Raw genomic sequence first — 20,464 nt, 5'->3', positions numbered from 1 at the left:
GCATGCATGACCAATTTATAATCTTTTTAAATTGAATATCGAATAATCAATTTCCGAAAGAAAATAATTTTGGGACCAATATACAACTTTTCAAATTTGTATTGGAATAAACAACATCCAAAAATAGTTTGGGACCAACATGCAAATTTTCAAATTACATTTGAAAACATTCAAAAGTGTGGTGACTAACATGCAATTTCTCAAATTGCATTTGGAATAATCAACATTCAAAAAAATTTGGAATAATCAACATGTAATTTTCAAACTGCATTTGAAAACATTCAAAAGTGTGGGGACTAACTTACAATTTCTCAAATTGCATTTGAAATAATTAACATTCAAAAGTGTGGGGACTACCATGAAATTTCTCAAATTGCATCTGCAATAATTGAAGGACCAACATGCAATTTTCAAAATATGAATCCCACTTCACAGCAATAGTTTCAATTTTTTTTTCCAGTTACTGTTCATTTTCCCAAAAAAAAAGTTTTTTTTTTAATTCAGATTTATGCTGAAATTTTGGAAGACCATAACTTCTTCAATTTAAGGTCAGAATTTATGTTCTTTATATCGTTGAAAAGGTATCGAGAAGATCTATCCAATCATATAAAATGGACAGTGTGAAACTTAACGTGCAAGAAATTATCATGCGATGAAATTTCGATTTTCTCAACTAGGGTTCAATTTCCTCCCAAAATACAAAGCCAAATAACATGAAATTTTCTAGATATGTTCTCCACAATATCATGAACATTCATTATAAATTTCTTGAATTAATATGAAGTACACAAAAAGTTGTCATTAATGACATTCAAGCTTTGAAAGAAAAACTGAAAGTCATGAATTTCAATCATTCTATGACATTTTCAACATATGTTTAAGCAAGAAAACAACCTACTTAGACTCTGATACCAATGTAAAACGTGCTTGCATACTTATAATCGAGTTCCAAGTAGTGATACTTACTTGAAATCATAAAATCGAGATTGAATTACTTGCATTTGATTCGCTTGCTTTCCACACCATCTTGTACTCGCCTCTTGGTCAGAAATTCGATCACAATGGAAGGAATTTGATAGCCACAATCCAAGAATCCAATTTGAGATGTTATCTTCTAAAAATCAAGCCTTCACCCTCATTTCTTTTTACCCCATAAATAAAATCCGAATTATGTATTTATTTATTTATTTTATTTTATTTTTTTTGAAGGATGAATAATGGAAGTTGATGGGAGTTACTGGAGGTGGCAATGTTAACTTTTAAATTCAATGTTTTAACTCCTCCCTCCAAAACCCATTTCCATGCAAATCGGGTCGGGTCAACCCACATGGGCGACCGTTTTCTTCCAACATTGTTCTAACCACTTGCATAACATTGCTATATTTTCTGTTTATGTTCACAGTGCCCAAACCATCTTTACATTTTAGTATTGAAACCAAACCTCGAAGTCAATTAGGGCATATTTTTCGCAACTTGACACAACAATGGACAATTTTAGCTTCATTTTCTTTCTTAATTAATTACCTGATCCATTCTTTTCAAGATCTGTTATATTTTTTCAAGATCATATTGCAGCCAACTGTAACAATTCAAGTTGCTTTATGTTGGAATGAAATCCATGACCTTCCTAAGTTGGATTTCCCCTTTTGTGCTTTCTCACATGCAGTAAAGTAGTTCGATCATATATATCAGCTTTTTGATTCTTCTGGGACTTGGGGAGTGTGGCTTGGGGGGTTTCTCAGAAGAGACTAATTTGTATCAAACAACAAGCTGTTATTACATAGCTCACAACCAATATAATATATGAATATGAAAAATCACACCTAAATTCACACAAGTTATATAGCCAGACACTCTCAACAAATAATACTATAGCAATCACACCATATAAATTATACACCTAAATCTTCACTGCTCTCTTTATTGTCTTGATTGATGATTTAATGAAGCTGTTACGGGCTACGTGAACATCATCGACATCATTGTCATCAAGTACCAAAGGCTTTTTCCTCATGCAATCCACTTTCTTTTTCATGCTCCCCAATATCAGAGATGGAGAAGATGGGATTCGCCGAAATGCCCTGGCACTCTCTGACCTCGAAAGGTCCCTTCCCTTTCCACTTTTTCCTGTTCTTGCATTCTTTTCACAGCTACCAGGTTGTCCAACTCCTGTACCAGTCGAATCTGATTCATTCGTGTAGCTTCTTCTCTGTGGTTCGAGTCTGTAAGGAGGGTTCTTTAAGGGAGTGTTTTTATTGGTCTCATTAGCAATTGCATTCATTTTCCTATCCTCTTTTTCGTTGTTTGATAGCGACTTCCTAGCTTCCATCCTCTTTATCTTGTCCAACTGTTCCTTACTCTCTTTAGGTTGTGGTTCCTTGGCTTTAGAATCTAAGATCTCCCTCTCTGGAGATGAGAGATCCAGCCTCCGGATTAGCTCTTCAGTTTCATTGTCATTGGCAATTTTAGGATTTAAGACATCATCTTCTTGATCCGACTGTTCCATAGTCTCCTTCTCTGCAGACATGAGATCCAGCTTCCGAATTAATTCATCAGTTTCATTCTCATTGACATTTTTAGGATTTAAGACATCATCTTCTAGCGTATTTTCCAACAGCAACTGAAGCCACTTCTCTATATTTCCTTTCCCTTGTTGTTTTCTGCTCTCTTCGTCCTTCTCTTCATCCGGTTCATAATAAATAGGGAGTTGAATGTTGCATACTGTCCCCCCTTGTCGTCTATCCAACTTTTCTAGCATTTCTTCAACTGGATTACCATCTTCTTCCACAACCATGGTTTTGTTACCTTTCTCATGCTTCTTTTTGCTAATTTTGTCACTGATTGCACTGCATTCCTTGTCGACTTCTTCTTCATCATCTTCTTCTCGTTCTTTAATCATTAGTACACTTGCATCCAAAGATTTTTGTTCTTCCTCCAAGAATTTCCACAGTTCCTTGTGCAAAGGGGCCGAGGAATCATTCATCTCAATCTGTAGTTGCATTTTTGCCTTGTTATCTGGCGAATACAGAGCAAGCCTATTGTCCTTCTCTTCTTCGAGGGTATCATCCATTCTTGATCTCTTCCTTGCCTGTTCCCATTCGGGTCTTATCTGCTTCTCTAGCTCGTCTCTTTGTTTATATTTCCTTTGTAGTTCTCTTTCAGCAGAGTCGCAAATTGCTTTCTGAGCTTCAAGTCTAGCTAAAAGAGCACTAGCTGCTGCTTGATTCAGCCTCACTTGTTCTTTATAGACAACACTCCTGCGAGAAGAAAACAATTCAAATTTCATTTTGATAAAAATTTCATTCAAATACTCCTTGAAGGAGAAAAAATTCAAATAATGGGGTTAGAAATACTATTGGTCACTAAATAATAAAGCGAAATTTCTCGGTTATTAAACTCTATTTTATTCCAAGTTGGCGCTCAAATTATATTTTGTTTCAAGATACTAAACTTAAATGTTTGTTACAAAATGATCTTACTGGTGCATTGCATCTCGAATCATCTTCTCTAACATTGCTCTGTAGGAAGATTGTGCCTCAGCTAGCCTTCGACACTTTTCAGCCCGTCTTCTTCTCTTTATCAGTGTTAATTCCAGGTCTTGGATGGTAACTTTCTCCTCCGACTTCTGTTGCAATTCATTGACTTCATTATCTAATTTCCTTATTTCTGCTTGCATCTTTACTGTTTCTTCTCTCTGTTTCAATGAATCTCTGGCCATAACAATGGCCTGATACGGGTTGCTCACCATATTCGGATCTTCATTTTCTTTCAGAAGAGGTTTCAATTTCCTTGCAGCTGCCATTATCAAGTGAAAATGTGAAGCAATTATAGCATGTTGATAGGGAGATTGGATAAGAGTAGACTACGCAAAGAAAGTAAAAGAATATAAAATTGTAGTCCATTCTATATTGTGTACCAAACAATATATTTTGCTATATTCCCAAACGGATTAGGTAAGTTTTTTTGTTCACTCTACTAACCTATGATCGGGGTACTTGATCGTGGTCTTTTGTTCAGATCATTTGATTTCCATGGAGCATCGTAAGATCCCCTTCGAGATAGTACAACAGCAGCCGGTGCCAAACCTAGCTTTTCTTTCGATTCCATGAAATGTTGAGGGAAACAGTGTGAATCAACTGTCTGTGAAGCATTCAGTTCTTCACTTTCACCCTCAGAAAATAACCATGAAAATGCCCTGTGCCTATACATACAAAATATACATACACATGAATCATCATCATCAACATCATCAATAGTACTTGGTATTTGCATCTAAAGTTGAAAACTACCAACCTGAAATCTGAATTTGATGAAGCAAAGATGGACATGAACTGATTAATTGAAATGCCCAACTGGAAATCCCACCATGGTATAAGATATTCTAGTTTATTATGTTTTCTCTTGCACACTTGCCATTGCAATATTCTTAGATTGCTTGGAACAGTTAAACCCCCTCCTGTAAGTTTTTCAGTTGAAGTCCACAAGTTAAAACTCTTTCATATACCTTGTTGGCATGTTCGATAATGAGGATTGGACAATATTAGAGAAAAAAAAGTTAAATTATTCACTGAAATGTCCAGTATTACATACGGAACAAGTCACAATTGGATAGTACTGGAAGACATCAAGAAATAAAATAAGTTAGAATTTTTAATATCTAATACTGCATGTAAAAAATCACTTATAAGCATAGACAACTAAGTAGTAATTACTTGAGCAAGGGAACCAATGGTCAATATCCCATGCAAGAGGTGATGCTGAGTCTGCATGATAGAATAGAACATTTCCATATGGATCTACTCGAAATGTTTCTGGATCAAAACCAGCATTCCTGGAATTTCAAATTATAAGCAAGTGTCAAAAAACCTTAATTTTTCTGTATTTACAAATTATTGTCAAAGAGTAATGTAGCAAAATGGAATTTGTTTACCCAAGATGATTAAGATTTTTCCACAGAAGACTCTGAAAAATCTTGGGCTTTGTTGTGGGTTTTGCTTTTGGATCAATGATTGGGAACATCTCATCCAATTCCTTTGCTCTTGAATCCTGTCACAACAAAGGGTGGGAACAGGGGAGGAGATAAAAGTTTTGAAAAAAAATAAAAAATAGTAACACCAGAATTTAAGAAATTTAATAATACGTACTACTTAACATTGTTCATTCTTAAATTTGGTTTATGAATCTTTTTATTACAACTCCGTTTGGTTCATTATTATATTTTCTTCTTTAAGTGAAAACTGGTTATCTGGTTTGGCAGTAAATGCTACTCTAACATTAAAATAAGTAACTTATTGAATTACTTATTTAGCAATTCTTATACAATACATTTCTAAAAGGCAAAAGAAACTGCTCTTTAAAACCTGAAATTTAAGATTACACTCAGATGCATCCTTAAATTCTAAAGTTTAAAAACCAACCAAAGCCTAGAATAGTACTTTTTTTTTTTTAATTTTTGGTTGAATTAAATGTAAATTATGTCTAAAAATCACTTATGACTCCAAAACAAAAAGTAAGTCTAAATCCCATAGATTGTTACCTCTTGCTGTTTGAGAGAATAGGGAGTGAAAGTGAAAGGAGGGCCATGGCTGAAGGGACTGAAACTCCGGTCTTGGCAGAGCTTAGCATAGGATTCTGGGTACCCGAGTGCTTGGTCGATCGACATTTTTTCGTCCCTGAACACGGATTCAGTCGCCATTCAGAGAAATGTATCAGCTACTTCTTCCAAAAAATCTTGATTATAGAGGCAGATGTAGCAGGAGGTATTTTTGAATAGGGAATTAAATGCTTAACGGTCATTTCCATTTTTAAAAGATTTTGTTATGTGTTTTTTCAAATGGTAGATAGGTGTAACGGCTAGGTAAGGTGACCCAGCTCACATGGGCCACCACCCAACTCATTAAAGCGTCATGAAAAGACCTATGTGCCCTTGGGAAGAAATCTGGACTAATCCATAAATTGTCCATTCGACCCGCTCTAACCTTATCATAACATATTTTTTCGTGACATGGTCGACTCTTACAATAATCGGATCTAGACATCTAGTTGATGGAAACTCTACGTTTATATTTACAAGTTCTATTGTTTTTCCTTGTTGTCATAGACACAAACAAATTCATAAATAAACTTCAAAAAACCCATTTCTTACCTTCAAATCTTCCGTAATCTCAACTATCTCTCAGTTATCAATATTCAGCGTAAATATTATTAGAGGGAAAAATCAGATAATTGTCAGAGAAAACTGCTCTGATAAAGGGTAGTTTAGTTATTTTAAAATTAGATGAAATATTAATAGACCTCCTATCCAACAAGAATAAATGCGGTCTGAAATCAATTTTAGGTAGAAAGTGTGAAATGACAGATTTTAAAGAATACAAGTAAATAATGATTTCTAGCATCATTGCAGTTTGAAAATGGAATAAATATTTGACCAACTTTTGTTGGTAAAATTAAAGTCTTTTTAAGTTTTTGGCCGTAAGTGCATGAAAATATTCTGACAACTTTGGATAATGGCCCGGCATGTTGTTAAAAGGTTGAATTCCAACCTTAAGGTCTCCACCGTCCTATCTCTGGAGAATTGTGAAAGAGTTTAATCGCGTGATGTGTCCTAGCATGTGAGAGAACAAGAGTTGTCCGTACACTGATAACCATAAAGAGTTTCAATCCATATTTTAGGAATCGAATCCTCACATTATGATTGTCAGCAAGATCGAGTATGCCACACCCTTGTCATTTGCACTACTAAGATATGCTCCGGGAGGCGTCATGTTGTTAGTCTCGCCTTCAGATTGTATGGTTAGTGTTTACAAATAAAATCGGTAGCTTCGGCTGTTCCAAACAAGCAAGCAGACGAGCAAAACCAAATCAATAACTAATAGCATGAGAAGGTAATGTTACTCAATTAAATAACAGGAAAACAGATTCGGAATTTCAGTTCCCATAACAAAAAACAAATGACATCATGAGAACTGAAAAATGGATTTAACTGAGCAACTGGCTAGACTACAAAATAAAAATACGAATCAGAATCTAACATCCAATAAGTGATCTATTGACATAACCATATGCTTAAATGTAATGAAACATATATATGTACAGACATGTAGAGAGAGGACTCAAGGAAGACATGCAGAGTGAGAGAGACTCGTGGACAAGAAAAAGGCACAAAATTATAGCTTCAAATAATGCACCAATTGGATAGAGAGGATAGATGGTTAATTTTACGTCTTCAGAAGATATTAACATTATGTTCGGAAGTTTGGAACAGTTGGGGGCGCATGCTGGTCCCTGGATTAGGCACATTTTTACGGGCTGGTTTGAAGCGAAGCGCCCATTATTACACCCCTAATGAGTGGTTGGATAAGTGGGTAGTAGTTGTGGTCCCACAAAATGCATGGATAAGAAATTGTTTGACCATTTATAAATAGTGGCCGAACATGTGCTTTCTAACAATAGATAAACATTGAGGTACGAAATGGTTAAAGCTGTAATAAGAAATAGAGAAAAACACTGTTTTATAATATGAAACAAGTTACTGAATGACAAGTTCAATTCTGAGATCTGAGCCTGGGAAGCATAAATATATTACGTGGCCCTTTTAAGAGTTGAGCAGTGTACCAGACGTGAAGATATTGACTGTCGAGTCCCACTAATGACAGATTTCAAGGTGAATTTCTAGAGTGCTAATGACTACTGGGTAATTTCTTAAGAGCTTAATACTACTTTCTACCAGTTTTCTTGCCATGAATATTCTTAATCCACAATGTGCTAATCAAATGCAAAAGAAAGCTAGGTCATTGCAATTATACAAATATTGACTATATAAACAATTCAACTACTTCAAAAATAAATTAGATTTCATTAGTTGAATATCTTCATTCAAAAATCCTCTCGATTCTTCCTATTAGGGCATGCATACACATGTAACCTTTTAAGGAAAAATAATTTTATATGGGCATTTTTTTTTCCACTTTATCAATGTATTGGTTGCGTTAACATCCTTTCATCAATTAATCTCCAAGATATGAGGTTGTGAAGCAGATCAATAGCTTTTTTTAATGGGCAAGGAGGCAAGAGCCCATCCTTTTTAGAAAGATGATATTCCTAGTTGATAAAATGCACAGTTTTAATTCTTGTAGTATATATAAAGACACTATATACTCATGTTACAATCTTTTGGTCCAAACCAGTTCAACTCACAGCCAATTGCAGAATGATTGACCCACATATAATTGCCAGCAAGAATTTTTCAAGCATCCATCTCCCTTAGCAAGGAAGGTATAATACTTCACAAGAAATCTCCATATAATAATCCGCATAAGGCTCAATGCCCGTCTTCCATACCACCAACCAAAAAAAAACAAAAAAAAACCCATAAAAGGCAGCACATCATTTACTTCAAAGCTCTTACCAGATTCATCTTAGAGATCATCTACAAGAAGAGAGTTTGGGTGCCTATTCAACATTCAACTGCACACAACACTATGTAATGTGACCTAACGAGGCCATACAGCTAGGCTCCAAGAAACAAAGAAGTAGCTCAATGTCCTCTACTCATGAGCTGCAGATCAACGGTGTTAATGCAAAAGAAGTGATTTGAGGAATTATAAAGCATTAGAGCCTGTATACCAACATGGCCAACTGAACTCTAAAGCAATTACCATATAGACATAAAGCAACTACTATTTAGATGTACAAGTCATCCTAGCCTCAATGTGGCTGCTTTAAGAGGTTCACTGGCCAAGTTGACATTATCTTCTTAAAAACTCATGAAATAGCAAAACCAACTAAGAAGCACGGACACGTTGTGAATGCGCAAGTGTCAGTGTTGGACACATATCGGACAAACCAGCACACATGCGACATATTCTCATAGACCATGTGATGTGTCCTTTTATATTTTTGTTTTTCAATCAGCAACACAGCAGCGACACATCCTGACACGAGAACTTAAATTAGAGAAGGAACAAATAAAATCAGGCCATAATCGAAGCAAGAATTTCCAAAAGGAGAAAGTCTAAATGCCCAAACGAAGGAAGAAGGTGGAGATGGCAGATTCACCATGGTTGAACCATTTGAAAGCCTAAAACAAGCATGACTATGAAACACCTCTCGAACCATACTTTTCAATGTCAATAGGTGAGAGTAAGAGTGACAGAAAAGAGGAACTTGAGGAAGATGGAAAGAAGGGGAGGGAGCGTGGCTTCAGGGAAATTGAAAATTTTGTGGATGTATGCAGAGGTAGGAAAGGTCAAATGGATTTCAAATTATTCATCCATTGAGTTAGTTGGGTTTGGTAAGGGGAAAATGGACCAAAAAGCTCTCGGTCTGTTCTGGGCAAATGGACTTGAAATGGACAATTCGCTTCAATGGGAGGATGCTTTTGGATCTACACTTCAATTGTTATTTTAATTGAATTAATTCTTCTTGATTAAAAATATGGGAGAAATATTTTTTTATATAAAAAAATAAAAAAATAATTAAATAATAATTAAAAATTTTTATTTAATGAACGTGTCCTCGGAGTTTCTATGTTCTACTTTTTTGAAAATTCATGTGTTAGCGTGTCATCCATGTACGTGTCATGCTTCTTAGACAACCAATATGCTGAAACCTATTGCTAAGGAGCAGGCATAACACCACCTGCAACGGAAAAGGGAAAGCAGAAATGCATAAACTCACTGGCAAAATCTTCAACCAGGCCTGACTCTTGTGACTAAGCACGTCTGCAAAGCATAAAAACAGATTTAAGCAAAGCTATAATAAGGCAATAGAAATCTCAGTACGCTGTCCAAGCTTGATTTGGTGAGACACTATAGCATTTAGCAAGCTGGTCTAGCTTGAGTTTGAGCCAAGGCAATAACTATTTAGTATCTTAGGCTCAAGCTCACCTTTCCAGCTAAACAATGGGCTATTTAGCTCAGCTAATGATATTTTTCAGGTATGCTGTTTCATAGAAGCTTTGAAGATAGATTCAACACATTCTCAATTTGAACCTTCCCAAGTTCCTATCCAAAGCTCATATAAAACAGTATAAACTTGTGTGATTTAAGGCATAATTAACTGAGCAGAAAAGTGTCAATTCAGAGTTGCTCAAGCTCTGTTCCCTTAAGCAAGAGACCAAGCTTAGAACAAATGAACACATACCAAGCTCATGCAGTTATATTCGACATATCATGTTCATGAAAAAGATGTTATAATTTCAATCGATATAATATACCATAGTATGAATGTTTATATATATATATATATTGAATGTAGGCAGGAACACATCCATACTCCTTCCAAAACAATGAGCAAGCAATCACATATTCAGATTCGCATATGGTAGTGTATAAAAACTGAAATAAAACAAACCATGTGACTTCCGGCCGTAAGATAAGAATCAAGAAAAAATTTCATCTCTTAATAAAATATGTAACAAGAAGTCACTTACTACACCCATAGCATTAGCGTTCTTTAGTAGATGAAGGTATCAAAGACAAGTTCAACAGATTCTCTCATACCACATTATACACATTCTTACTGAGAACCATTTACTCCAGATCTTATGATACAGTTCTAATCTCCTTTCTACATAATTAAAATCGTGAATACCACAATGGTGGCTCTTTCTTATCTATAAACCACTAACTTAATCCAAAATTTATTCCTCTGTCTACGTTTACTAAGACTACCTGCACATCTAGTCACTGGTCATTCCATTTACCCAAATCCAATTAATAGCAGAAAGTGATAAAAATGCAAAATTAAAGGAGTAATTAGCACAAGATATAGTAATATACGTGCAAATGCCCACTGGCAGGAAAAATATTAATATTGTGACAAAATAAGCCGTTATATTTCTAGAGAGAAGAAAACCAGAAAGCCCATACAATAAATCAATCCAGGAACAAATAACAAAAAATTAAAAAACTACAATTATCTTATACCTATCAGGCATCAACTAAGATCCACCAACGTGTACATATATAAAGTAAAATCATACCGGTTGGTGGGACTCAGTGGGCATTGCTCCAACTCCATATCCACCTGTTCCTCCTTGTTGCGGATCCATATTTAAAGCAACAGCATGTGGGTAGTAATAAGAATTCTGGGATTGTTCTGCGGCTTGTTGTGTTACGGGCTGCGGCACTGTAACCCCAGGTGGGGTGGGTTCTCCTTGTTGGTGGTGCTGAGGGTAACCGTAATAGGCGTGCTGCTGTTGATTACCGTAATGATGGTAAGCATAATAAGCTTGTGCGGATTGATCGTATCCTTGGATTTGAGATGAGGGATGGTAAGCCTGTTGTAGGTAATTAGCAGGGTAATCCATTGAAGCTTTGTGATTTTTGTTCCTACTGTGAATTTTTGTTTGTGTTTGTATTGAGATGTAGGGTTTCGTGATCAATTTGCAACAAAATCTGCAAATTGCAAAACGGAATTGTTCTAACTCTTCATTTGTTGTTGAAAAATTAGGGACATTGGAATTTGCTCCGATATAAAGATTTGTTTGGAAGCCTCATCTTCTAGGTTCTTGCTTTATTTCCCTTTTACCATTTTTTTTTTTAATAGGAAAATGCTTATGCATCATTTACACAATCTTCTATAAATTAGTGATGAAGTGTCAAAAAGAAGGGAGGTGCTTCACGTACAAGGAGGCAATTACAGAGGTTGGTCAGGATAGACACAAGGATGGGACTCGCACAAATAATTATTTTTTTAATACAAGTTGGTCCCCACTGACCTGCAGCTACAATAAGAGGGCCTGTAAACCCCATGTAAAACAATGTCATGTATACAACGCATTGTTCCAAAAAGAAAGTATCAAAAAAATTTTATTTTATGGATAAGATTTTAATTCAATCATATTTCGTGCACATCATCTATTTACAAAATAAGCCTCGATTTGAGTCCAATTATTTCTTACTACATTAAATTAAATTTTTCTCTCTCCTACTTTTAATAAGGTAATTTTCAATAAAATAATATTACACGTAAATCAAACAAATTTCAACCACTCATTTTTTTTAAAAAAAAGCACTATTCATCTCATTATAATCTATAAATAATGGGGCTCAAAAATCTATAAGTTGTGATATAAATGTTACCCAATAAATTTTTATATTAGAAGTAAATAGACAAAATTGAACATTGGTCCTCTATATCTAACCAAGAAAAATGGCCATGTTGGGCTTGGCAATCAATGTTTTTATAATAGATTTATCCAGTTTCAAATGACTAAAAGCGTTCAATCTCTATTTAAATGTAATGTGAGGATTATATGTTCAATTATAAGAAATTAAATTTTGCTTGGATTATTGTACCTATTTAATTTTGATAAAAATCAAAATTTTAGTACGATCATGGTACATGTACTCACACTTTTGTACAAAAAATTTTACTTACACTCACAATAAAGGTTGGGACCACACAGCCGGCATTTTTTAATTCACGTGGGGTTCGCATTTTTTTTGTGAGTGTGTGTAACCCACTTTGTCAAAGTTTATAAGTACATTAACATATATATTAATCCATTTTAGTATCTTTTAATCAAATCTTATAAAATATGTTATTGAAATTAATTGTTAACTTTGATTTAAATTTTTAATAAAACGTTAAACCAACTTCAATCAATTTTCATCATAGATGGCACTATAATAAATGATTGGGAACCATATACAAGGTTCTCTCAATTAACCTTATGTTTTCTTTTGAATTTTTAAAATATCTTTGTTGAATCATTTCAAGATCAATCACGCCTTCTCTCGATTAGTTGAGGATTGCAAAATTTCTCATCACAACGAGTCATGCAGCCAACAAAGAGGGAAATCGTGAAATATGGCCTTTCCCTCAAATTTTCCGAACCCACTCCACAGTCTTTTTATTTCATTTTTCAATTTAGTTCGTAATTAAAGATATATTAATCATTTCTCATTTTGCCCTGATATAACTGTTCATTTTTTTGCCCTCGATTTCACATCTAACCAATCCCACTATTGTTTAGTTCTCAATTGTTCGTTCATAAATATCTCCAATTCCTATAAAACAACCTTACCTTTACCTTTCCCTTTCCCTTTCCCTTACCCTTTCCCTTCTACTTTTACTCACCTCTTCCCTTTCTCTTTCCATTCAAGGACAGCTTCCTATTAACACGAGGAAATTGTTAGAAATGACCAGATAACCCAAGTGTCCAAAATCACATTTGACAGTCTTTTTAATTTTAAAAAAAAAGAAAATTGAATTTAAAGTTCAAAATCCCAAAATACCCTTCGGCTATCATCTTTCCATTTGTTGAACAGTCGCACAAAACAGAAGAAAAAAACGGTCGATTTTCCAGTCGGTATGAGAACTTGCTAGTTCATCGCCGACGAACTACTTCTTGCTAAGGTAACCTTTATTATATTGAATATTTGCTTGGATTAATGTTTAGATATTAATAAAAGGTTTGAATGATTCATTTGTGGGAGTTTTTTTTCAATATATTGTTATTTATATAGGTAATATAGGGTTTAGATAGTGTTTTAGTGGTTGGTTTTGTAAATTTGGAAGCTTTTCTCGTCGAAAATGGAGATTTTTCGGCGAGAAAAGGAGATTGCCGGCTGCTTTTTTCTTTGAAATCCGACTGTCAACAGTCGGGTTAACCCAACTGGGCAGCCGGCCTAGCTTAGTGGGCTGACTGTCAGCCCCACTGTCGGCCCACTCTTTTTTTTTTCACCCCAATTTTTTTTACATATATTTAATAATTTAATTTGAAACAATTTTTATTATTAGTTTTTAATAAATAATAAATTATTTATTTGTCGAATTTAAATAAAATTTTTACATTTAATTTTTGTTTTAATATTTATTTGTATTTCCTCATTTTTGATAAATAATAATTATTTCGTTCATCGAATTGAAATAATTATTTTAATTGTGAACTTAAATTTAATACTTATTTTTATTATTAGTTTTTGATAAATAATAATTTATTTAGTCTTCGAATTTAAATAAATTTTTTACTTTTAATTTTATTTATAGTTTTGGATGATATTCTTTTCGTTCATCGGATTGAATTAATTTTTTAATTGTAATTTGAAATAATTGTTGGAAATATAATTTGAAATTTAATATTTATTTTTATTATGAGTTTTTGATAAATAATAATTTATTTAGTCGTCGAATTTAAATAAATTTTTTAGTTTTAATTTTATTAATAGTTTTGGATGATATTCTTTTCGTTCGTCAGATTTAATTAATTTTTTAATTGTAATCTGAAATAATTGTTGAAAATTTAATTTGAAATTTAATATTTATTTTTATTATTAGTTTTTGATAAATAATAATTTATTTAATCATCGAATTTAAATAAATTTTTTAGTTTTAATTTTATTAATAGTTTTGGATGATATTCTTTTCGTTCATCAAATTTAAATAATTTTTTAATTGTAATTTGAAATAATTGTTGGAAATTTAATTTGAAATTTAAAATTTATTTTTATTATTAGTTTTTGATAAATAATATTATTTAGTCGTTGAATTTAAATAAACTTTTTAGTCTTAATTTTATTAATAGTTTTGGATGATATTCTTTTCGTTCATGAAATTTAAATAATTTTTTAATTGTAATTTGAAATAATTATTGAAAATTTAATTTGAAATTTAAATAAATTTTTTAGTTTTAATTTTATTAATAGTTTTGGATGATATTCTTTTCGTTCATCAAATTTAATTAATTTTTTAATTGTAATTTGAAATAATTGTTTAAAATTTAATTTGAAATTTAATATTTATTTTTATTATTAGTTTTTGATAAATAATATTCTTTTCGTTCATCAAATTTAAATATTTTTTTGAACTTCAATTGATTAAAAAAATATTGATAATTGGGAAAAATTGACATTATTGATAATAGGATACAAAAATTTACATTACTGATGATTTTAATTATTATGAATCTGCGTCTTGCGTATTGTAGTTATAATTTCGTTCGCTAAATTTTCTATTATTATGTTTTATTCTATTATCACATGTACAATGTTATAACATTTTGAATTTTTACAGGATGGATTATCATTTTGACGCAGAGTTGAGACAGATGTCAGGCAAAATTACGTGGAATAGTAGCTTTGATAGATTCACTGTTGTGTTAGAGCCGCTTGATGATTAGCATGCTGATATATTGCGTCAATCCTTCCTGTGGCCCTTGTACCCGTTGAGAAATTTGCAGTACTTGGGTCAGATTATTGATGCACTTCTATGTCGATTGCTGAGTCCAATCGACAGCGATGTCCTCCACTTCGCAGTCGGGGGTAAAGTCGCTAGTTTTTTTTTCGTTTGAGTTTGCTCTAATCACAGGATTAAAGATTACAGGCGATGAAGCAGCTGATGATGGAACTAAGAGAAGAAATAGGCTTCATGACGCTTACTTCGAGGGATAGGGAAATGTGCTTCTTACACAGCTGTTCGACGCAATTAGGAGGTGTGATCAGATGTTAAACAGACTGAAGTTAGGTCTGATCTACATCCTTGAGAGCATGGTGCGGTGTCACCACAAGAAGACTGCGATCGACCTCTTCCATCTGAAAATCGTTGACGACATCGATCATTTCAACTACTATCCATGGGGTCGGAGATATTTCGAGGACACCATACACGTCTTCACCATATCGCACTCGAAGCCGAGGGGAGCCATGCGTAAGTACAACACCTATATATTGTCCCTGGCGGTGCAGGTAAATGGTTAACATAATAAATGTTAAAATTATCTTCCTAGTCAATTTATATATAATAATTGTATATGTTGCAGATCTAGGCGTATGAGACCGTCCCCTATTGGGTGCCCACTTTGCGAGACGAGGAGAGACACACTGCCCTCAGATGTACCATTGGAGAGCATCTCAATCGGATGGGTGTCCCACTGGGAGACAGTTATCGGCTATCCTCGACGACCCTCAAATGTGTATTATGCATTTGTAATTTATATTGTGTATGACTTAACATCTGATTACATGATCGTTAACTAGTTCAAATGTCAACATGTCAGCTTGAAGTCATAACTGAGTTGACGCCGTCGATGGAGGAGAAGGCTCAGGGTCTAGTGCGTGAATTATACATTTCGCACACCCAAGAATACCAATGTCCGATTTGATCCACGACCGAGATAGGGTGAGCGAATTGAATAAAATCTATTGATTATCATTTTTTATGAGCTAGCAATTACGGATGAAGTTAATAATTTGTAATGTTGTTGCTTGTGTAGGAGCGTGATCCAGTTGATCGACGATCACCTCCGTCGAGGGCATCTCCTCTATCTCTTCTGTCTAGAGACCTTTCCCGTGGATCTCCCGCACATAGATAGGGGTACTATTTTGATGATTTGTATGCCCGTCTTAGCGAATTTATAGCGGAGCAGGTCGACGGACTACATCGAGAGATGATAGAGAGGGTTGACGATCTGGGACGACAGTTGGTAAGAAGGTCCAAGATTTGTCGAATGAGATTGCAGCACTTCGAGGTAATATAGCCAGTAGGCGGTGGGTTGACGAAGACGATGATCGGGGGGGGTGATCGAGAGGATGATAGAGATGGGGGTCTCCGACAGTTATACATGCATGATGATGATGCATGGGAATCATTTATTTTATCCGTGGAACGCGATCGGACGGGAGCGGTGGCAAAGGAGGGGAGCCCGTCGGGGAGGGAGACGGTGGCCTCGTCGGGGATGGAGACGGTGGCAGATGAGGGGATGGAGGAGGTGGTAATGTATAGAGCAAAAAAGCGTGCTGTTAACATGCCCGAGATGGTGGTCGGCAAGAGGTCGAAAGTGCCGTCACAGTACGTCCTCTCTCCTTTCACGGCTGGGACGAAGAGGAGGAGGTTCGTTGACGGAACGTGCCCCAATCTATTCCGGGAGGTCGACCATGCCAAGTAGAAGGCATTCGAGGCTGAGTGACAAAGAATGTTGCCCGGGTAAGTATTTTATGATTTAGTAAACTACCAGAACTCGTATATACTTCGTCTAGCTTTTTTCTATTTTATTTCCAGAGCCACGCACATGATAACCGGAATGACGATATCGGACGCATACAAGTGGTTTCATGATATCACCGCTCAGGGGGCTTGGCTCGTCGACGATATAAGTGAAGCGTTATTGTTACTTTTTGTAGACATTATGTTTAATTTGTTAAATGAAATAAGTGTTTATTTCTTTGTTTTCCTTGATATAGTACATCGACATGGCCATGGACTTGTTGCGTGATCGAGTTGAGAGATATCCACAATTATTTCACAAGCCTGGCCGAAGAATACTGAACACCGAGTTCTTCCGTACTTATCATTGAGCATCAGTCGGTCCAGCTTCTAGGTAACGAGTACGTGCTTCCCACATATATGCTCAAGTGGGTCATCAGGTTGTCACCGAGTGTTGGGGGAAAGTCATGGGAGGGTTGTACGTATTTGTACATTCCAGTGATCGTGAATCAGCACTGCATTGCACTGGAGATCGTGTTCCCTGATTCGACGATACATGTGTACGACCCCAATCATTCATGTCTGACACAAGGGCAGCTCGAGCAGAACTTAGAGCCGGTGACTATGATCTTTCTTTTGATGGCTAGACATGTGGGCTTGACCGCGAAAGACAATCTAGCCATCGTGCGGACACGACGACGGCAAGACAGTCTATATCGTAAATCTTTGTAATCTTTTTTTTTTAATTTAGTAATCAGTTCGTACGTAATTGGAACCTAAGTGACACATATTTGTTCATTTGCAGGGGTGACTGTGGGATTTTTTGCAATCAAATGCATAGAATTTTTTAGTATAGCACATAAGGTTGATGAAATCAACCAGTTATGGATACAGAATTGGCGAAATAAGTTAACGTGTGATTTATACGAATTTAATTGGGATCCATAAATTATGTGTAAATATTTTTTGTAATTAATATTTGTGATTATTTTTTGTGATTATTTATAACTATTTTTTGCAATGGTTTGTAATTATTCATGTAAATACTGTTTATTTCAATATAAATACTATTTATTTCAATGTAAATACAAGCTGATACCTGAATATTGATTATGTCGATGTAAATACTGTTTATTTAAATGTAACTACGAGCTGAAATCTGAATATTGATTATGCGGATGTAAATACTGTTTATTTCAGATCGACAACAACACACAATGCTCTAACTGTTATTTAGGATAACCTGTCTTGTACAAAATTAATGAGTATGTCCTACTGATTTGCACCTGCTACACCTACGCGGTCGGGAAAAATCTACAGTAGATGATATTTTAAGAAGTATTTGAACGTCCAGGACCACGTGGTTCAATGAGAGGTGGCAACAATGTATTGAACAGGGGAATATGATCTGCAACTTCCCACTCGGCTTCGTTTGGAAGCGAAAAGATGGTTTCAACATACGCAACTCTCCAATTTTCAGCAATGTAATAAGGAGAGCACGATGTTCTCGCTGCAAATCCTCGATACATAGTCAACACAATTACATGCTCACATGGAAAATTCTCTAATTGAAATTGTTTGCAAGTGCATGTTTCATCAGCCAAATCTATCATGTATGCCGTATGACGTGCACATTCCACAGAGAAGCGAGACTCGTCTAATGATTCGACATTTAACTTTCTCGCAGCCTCTGCATTCTTGAAGAGCTTTACCTCTTGCGCTGGGGCTAGCACGCTTGTACAATTATGTGATTCCACACGTCGATCGTGAAACCACTACTGCAGTTTCGTATGGATATTCTCAATCAGTACGAAAATGGGTAACTCTCGATCCCTCTTGAATAATGCATTGAGAGATTCCGCGTTGTTTGACATCATCATGTTGTATCAACGTCCTGAAAAATATGAGCACGCCCAATGTTCAATCCCCATTTTCGTTAGATAGTCCGATCCCGAGAATGATTTGCTTCCTATTTCAATCATGTACCTATTACACTCTTCAATACTGTAAGCTTCGGTTGCTCTCCTAAACAATGAAAAGATGTCTTTGCCCTAATACCTGGTCTTCAAGTTGCCTTGTATATAGTATATGCAATACCCATGATGTGCATCAGGAAAAATTTCAGCAATACCATTTATTATAGATTGTCCCCGATCGATTACAAATGCAAGGTCTTCGACTTCCCCGATTACTTCCCTGAGCTTTGTGAAGAACCAACGCATCGAAAAATCATTCTTGTTATCAACTATGTTGGTATCTTGACATGTAGCAATAATCGACCTGCCTTGGTATTTGGATTTCAGAGTTGTACCGTCGACTAGAATTAGGGGTCGCATAGCATTTCCAAATCCCCGAATGCATTGTCCAAGAGCCATAAATAAGAATTTGAAGCAGTTCTCGGCCTCCATCTCAATAAAAAATGCTGAGCCAAGGTTAGTTTTCTCCATGTTATGGCAATACCTGGCCAATTTAGGATATCTTTCCTCTGCCGAGCCCATTAAATCCTCCAACGCGCATCGTTTGGCCTTCCAGGTCTTCTAGTAGCTCATGACTACTCTGTACTCTCAACAAATATTGTTAATCATGTCCGATGGTCTGTAGATTGTCCGTGGATCCTGATACTTGTGCATTATCACCAATAAACCAAGCTCGGGCTTGCCTGTGATCATTGCGACACTTTCTCACTTCACAAGTATGTTCTCGTGTATATTTACAAATTACGAAGCACTCATTCGTGTCCATCTTCGTTGCTCACAAACACCAACTACAACTGTCATCTACGCATGATAGCGTCAACAACGACCTATTTTATTTTTTCACTCTAAACTCGAAGTTGTATTTCAGTACAATTAGGTGCACGGCTTCTTGCAAATATTTTTTCATTTCAAACAGTTGCTCGACACACAAATCCTCATTATCGAGAACCACACGTGATGAGTTAGAGGACAGTCCACTCGATCTAGCCCCCGAGATCCCACCCCACTCATGTCTCCACTGGATTAAAGCAATCAAGTCTTCGTTTGTAAAAGTATTTGCATTTTCATTCTTGTTGTCACGAGCTGCGGAGGGGATTCTATGTGCAACTATCTCTGAAATAACCACATCATCTGCACGAGCTATCTCCACCATATCCCAAAAATCATTAGCATTGTGATCCCCACCTCCCGAGTCTACTTGTTCATTTTCGACGACATCCTTCCTTACTAAAGTCATGCAAAGAGGAGTCATGTGCTTATTGTTCAATTCAATCAGATAATTTACTTCATCAACGGAAGAAATCATTATAGGTGGAATCGGAACGATGCATGCTCGCTGAATTTAAATTTCAATTCCATATTGTACTAAGAAGGATCAACATTCAACTTGTTCTGTAAATCATTATAGAGTTTTGCATACGATGTACCGATGATATGAAACTTGCGATACCACCATGTTTAGCACTTGTCCATTTTCATACTCATTGATCTCTTTTGTCTAATTCGAAATCACCAAAGTAATAAATTGGGACTATAATCATATCTGCATTTCGAAACAA

General features: G+C 35.4%; 2 protein-coding genes across 3 annotated transcripts; both read right to left on the bottom strand.

Moving 5' to 3' along the window:
* Positions 1-1,771: 1,771 nt before the first annotated feature.
* LOC111389628 (titin homolog) lies at positions 1,772-5,785 on the bottom strand. Its single transcript, XM_023014560.1, has 7 exons — positions 5,537-5,785; positions 4,931-5,046; positions 4,713-4,831; positions 4,294-4,456; positions 3,981-4,201; positions 3,480-3,795; positions 1,772-3,257 (listed from the first exon to the last, which is right to left on the bottom strand). Exons 1-7 carry the CDS (start codon positions 5,693-5,695, stop codon positions 1,901-1,903), a joined length of 2,451 nt encoding a protein of 816 aa, XP_022870328.1. The 5' UTR covers positions 5,696-5,785; the 3' UTR covers positions 1,772-1,900.
* Positions 5,786-6,831: 1,046 nt separating this feature from the next.
* LOC111389624 lies at positions 6,832-11,605 on the bottom strand. Of its 2 annotated transcripts, XM_023014552.1 has the most exons (3): positions 10,985-11,605; positions 9,679-9,722; positions 6,832-8,557 (listed from the first exon to the last, which is right to left on the bottom strand). In XM_023014552.1, exons 1-2 carry the CDS (start codon positions 11,309-11,311, stop codon positions 9,690-9,692), a joined length of 360 nt encoding a protein of 119 aa, XP_022870320.1. In that variant the 5' UTR covers positions 11,312-11,605; the 3' UTR covers positions 6,832-8,557; positions 9,679-9,689. The 2 variants fall into 2 exon arrangements, with proteins under 2 accessions (XP_022870320.1, XP_022870319.1); XM_023014551.1 differs by lacking the exon at positions 6,832-8,557 and having other exon boundaries at positions 9,465-9,722; positions 10,985-11,604.
* Between the last annotated feature and the right edge of the window lie 8,859 nt (positions 11,606-20,464).

Source organism: Olea europaea, unplaced genomic scaffold, assembly GCF_002742605.1.
Source record: "Olea europaea var. sylvestris unplaced genomic scaffold, O_europaea_v1 scaffold602, whole genome shotgun sequence".
NCBI lineage: Eukaryota > Viridiplantae > Streptophyta > Magnoliopsida > Lamiales > Oleaceae > Olea > Olea europaea.
This window is presented reverse-complemented; position numbering and strand designations above follow the sequence as displayed.

Bases quoted from the DNA above. Each gene is read 5' to 3' on its own strand.
- LOC111389628 (XM_023014560.1), bottom strand. From the start codon at position 5,695: ATGGCGACTGAATCCGTGTTCAGGGACGAAAAAATGTCGATCGACCAA. The intron at 4,202-4,293 runs GTTGGTAGTTTT...TTGTATGTATAG, and splicing joins TCATCAAATTCAGATTTCAG to GCACAGGGCATTTTCATGGT. The intron at 3,258-3,479 runs GTAAGATCATTT...TTCTTCTCGCAG, and splicing joins ATTCGAGATGCAATGCACCA to GAGTGTTGTCTATAAAGAAC.
- LOC111389624 (XM_023014552.1), bottom strand. From the start codon at position 11,311: ATGGATTACCCTGCTAATTACCTACAACAGGCTTACCATCCCTCATCT. The intron at 9,723-10,984 runs GTATGATTTTAC...TATGCTTTGCAG, and splicing joins CCACTGAGTCCCACCAACCG to ACGTGCTTAGTCACAAGAGT.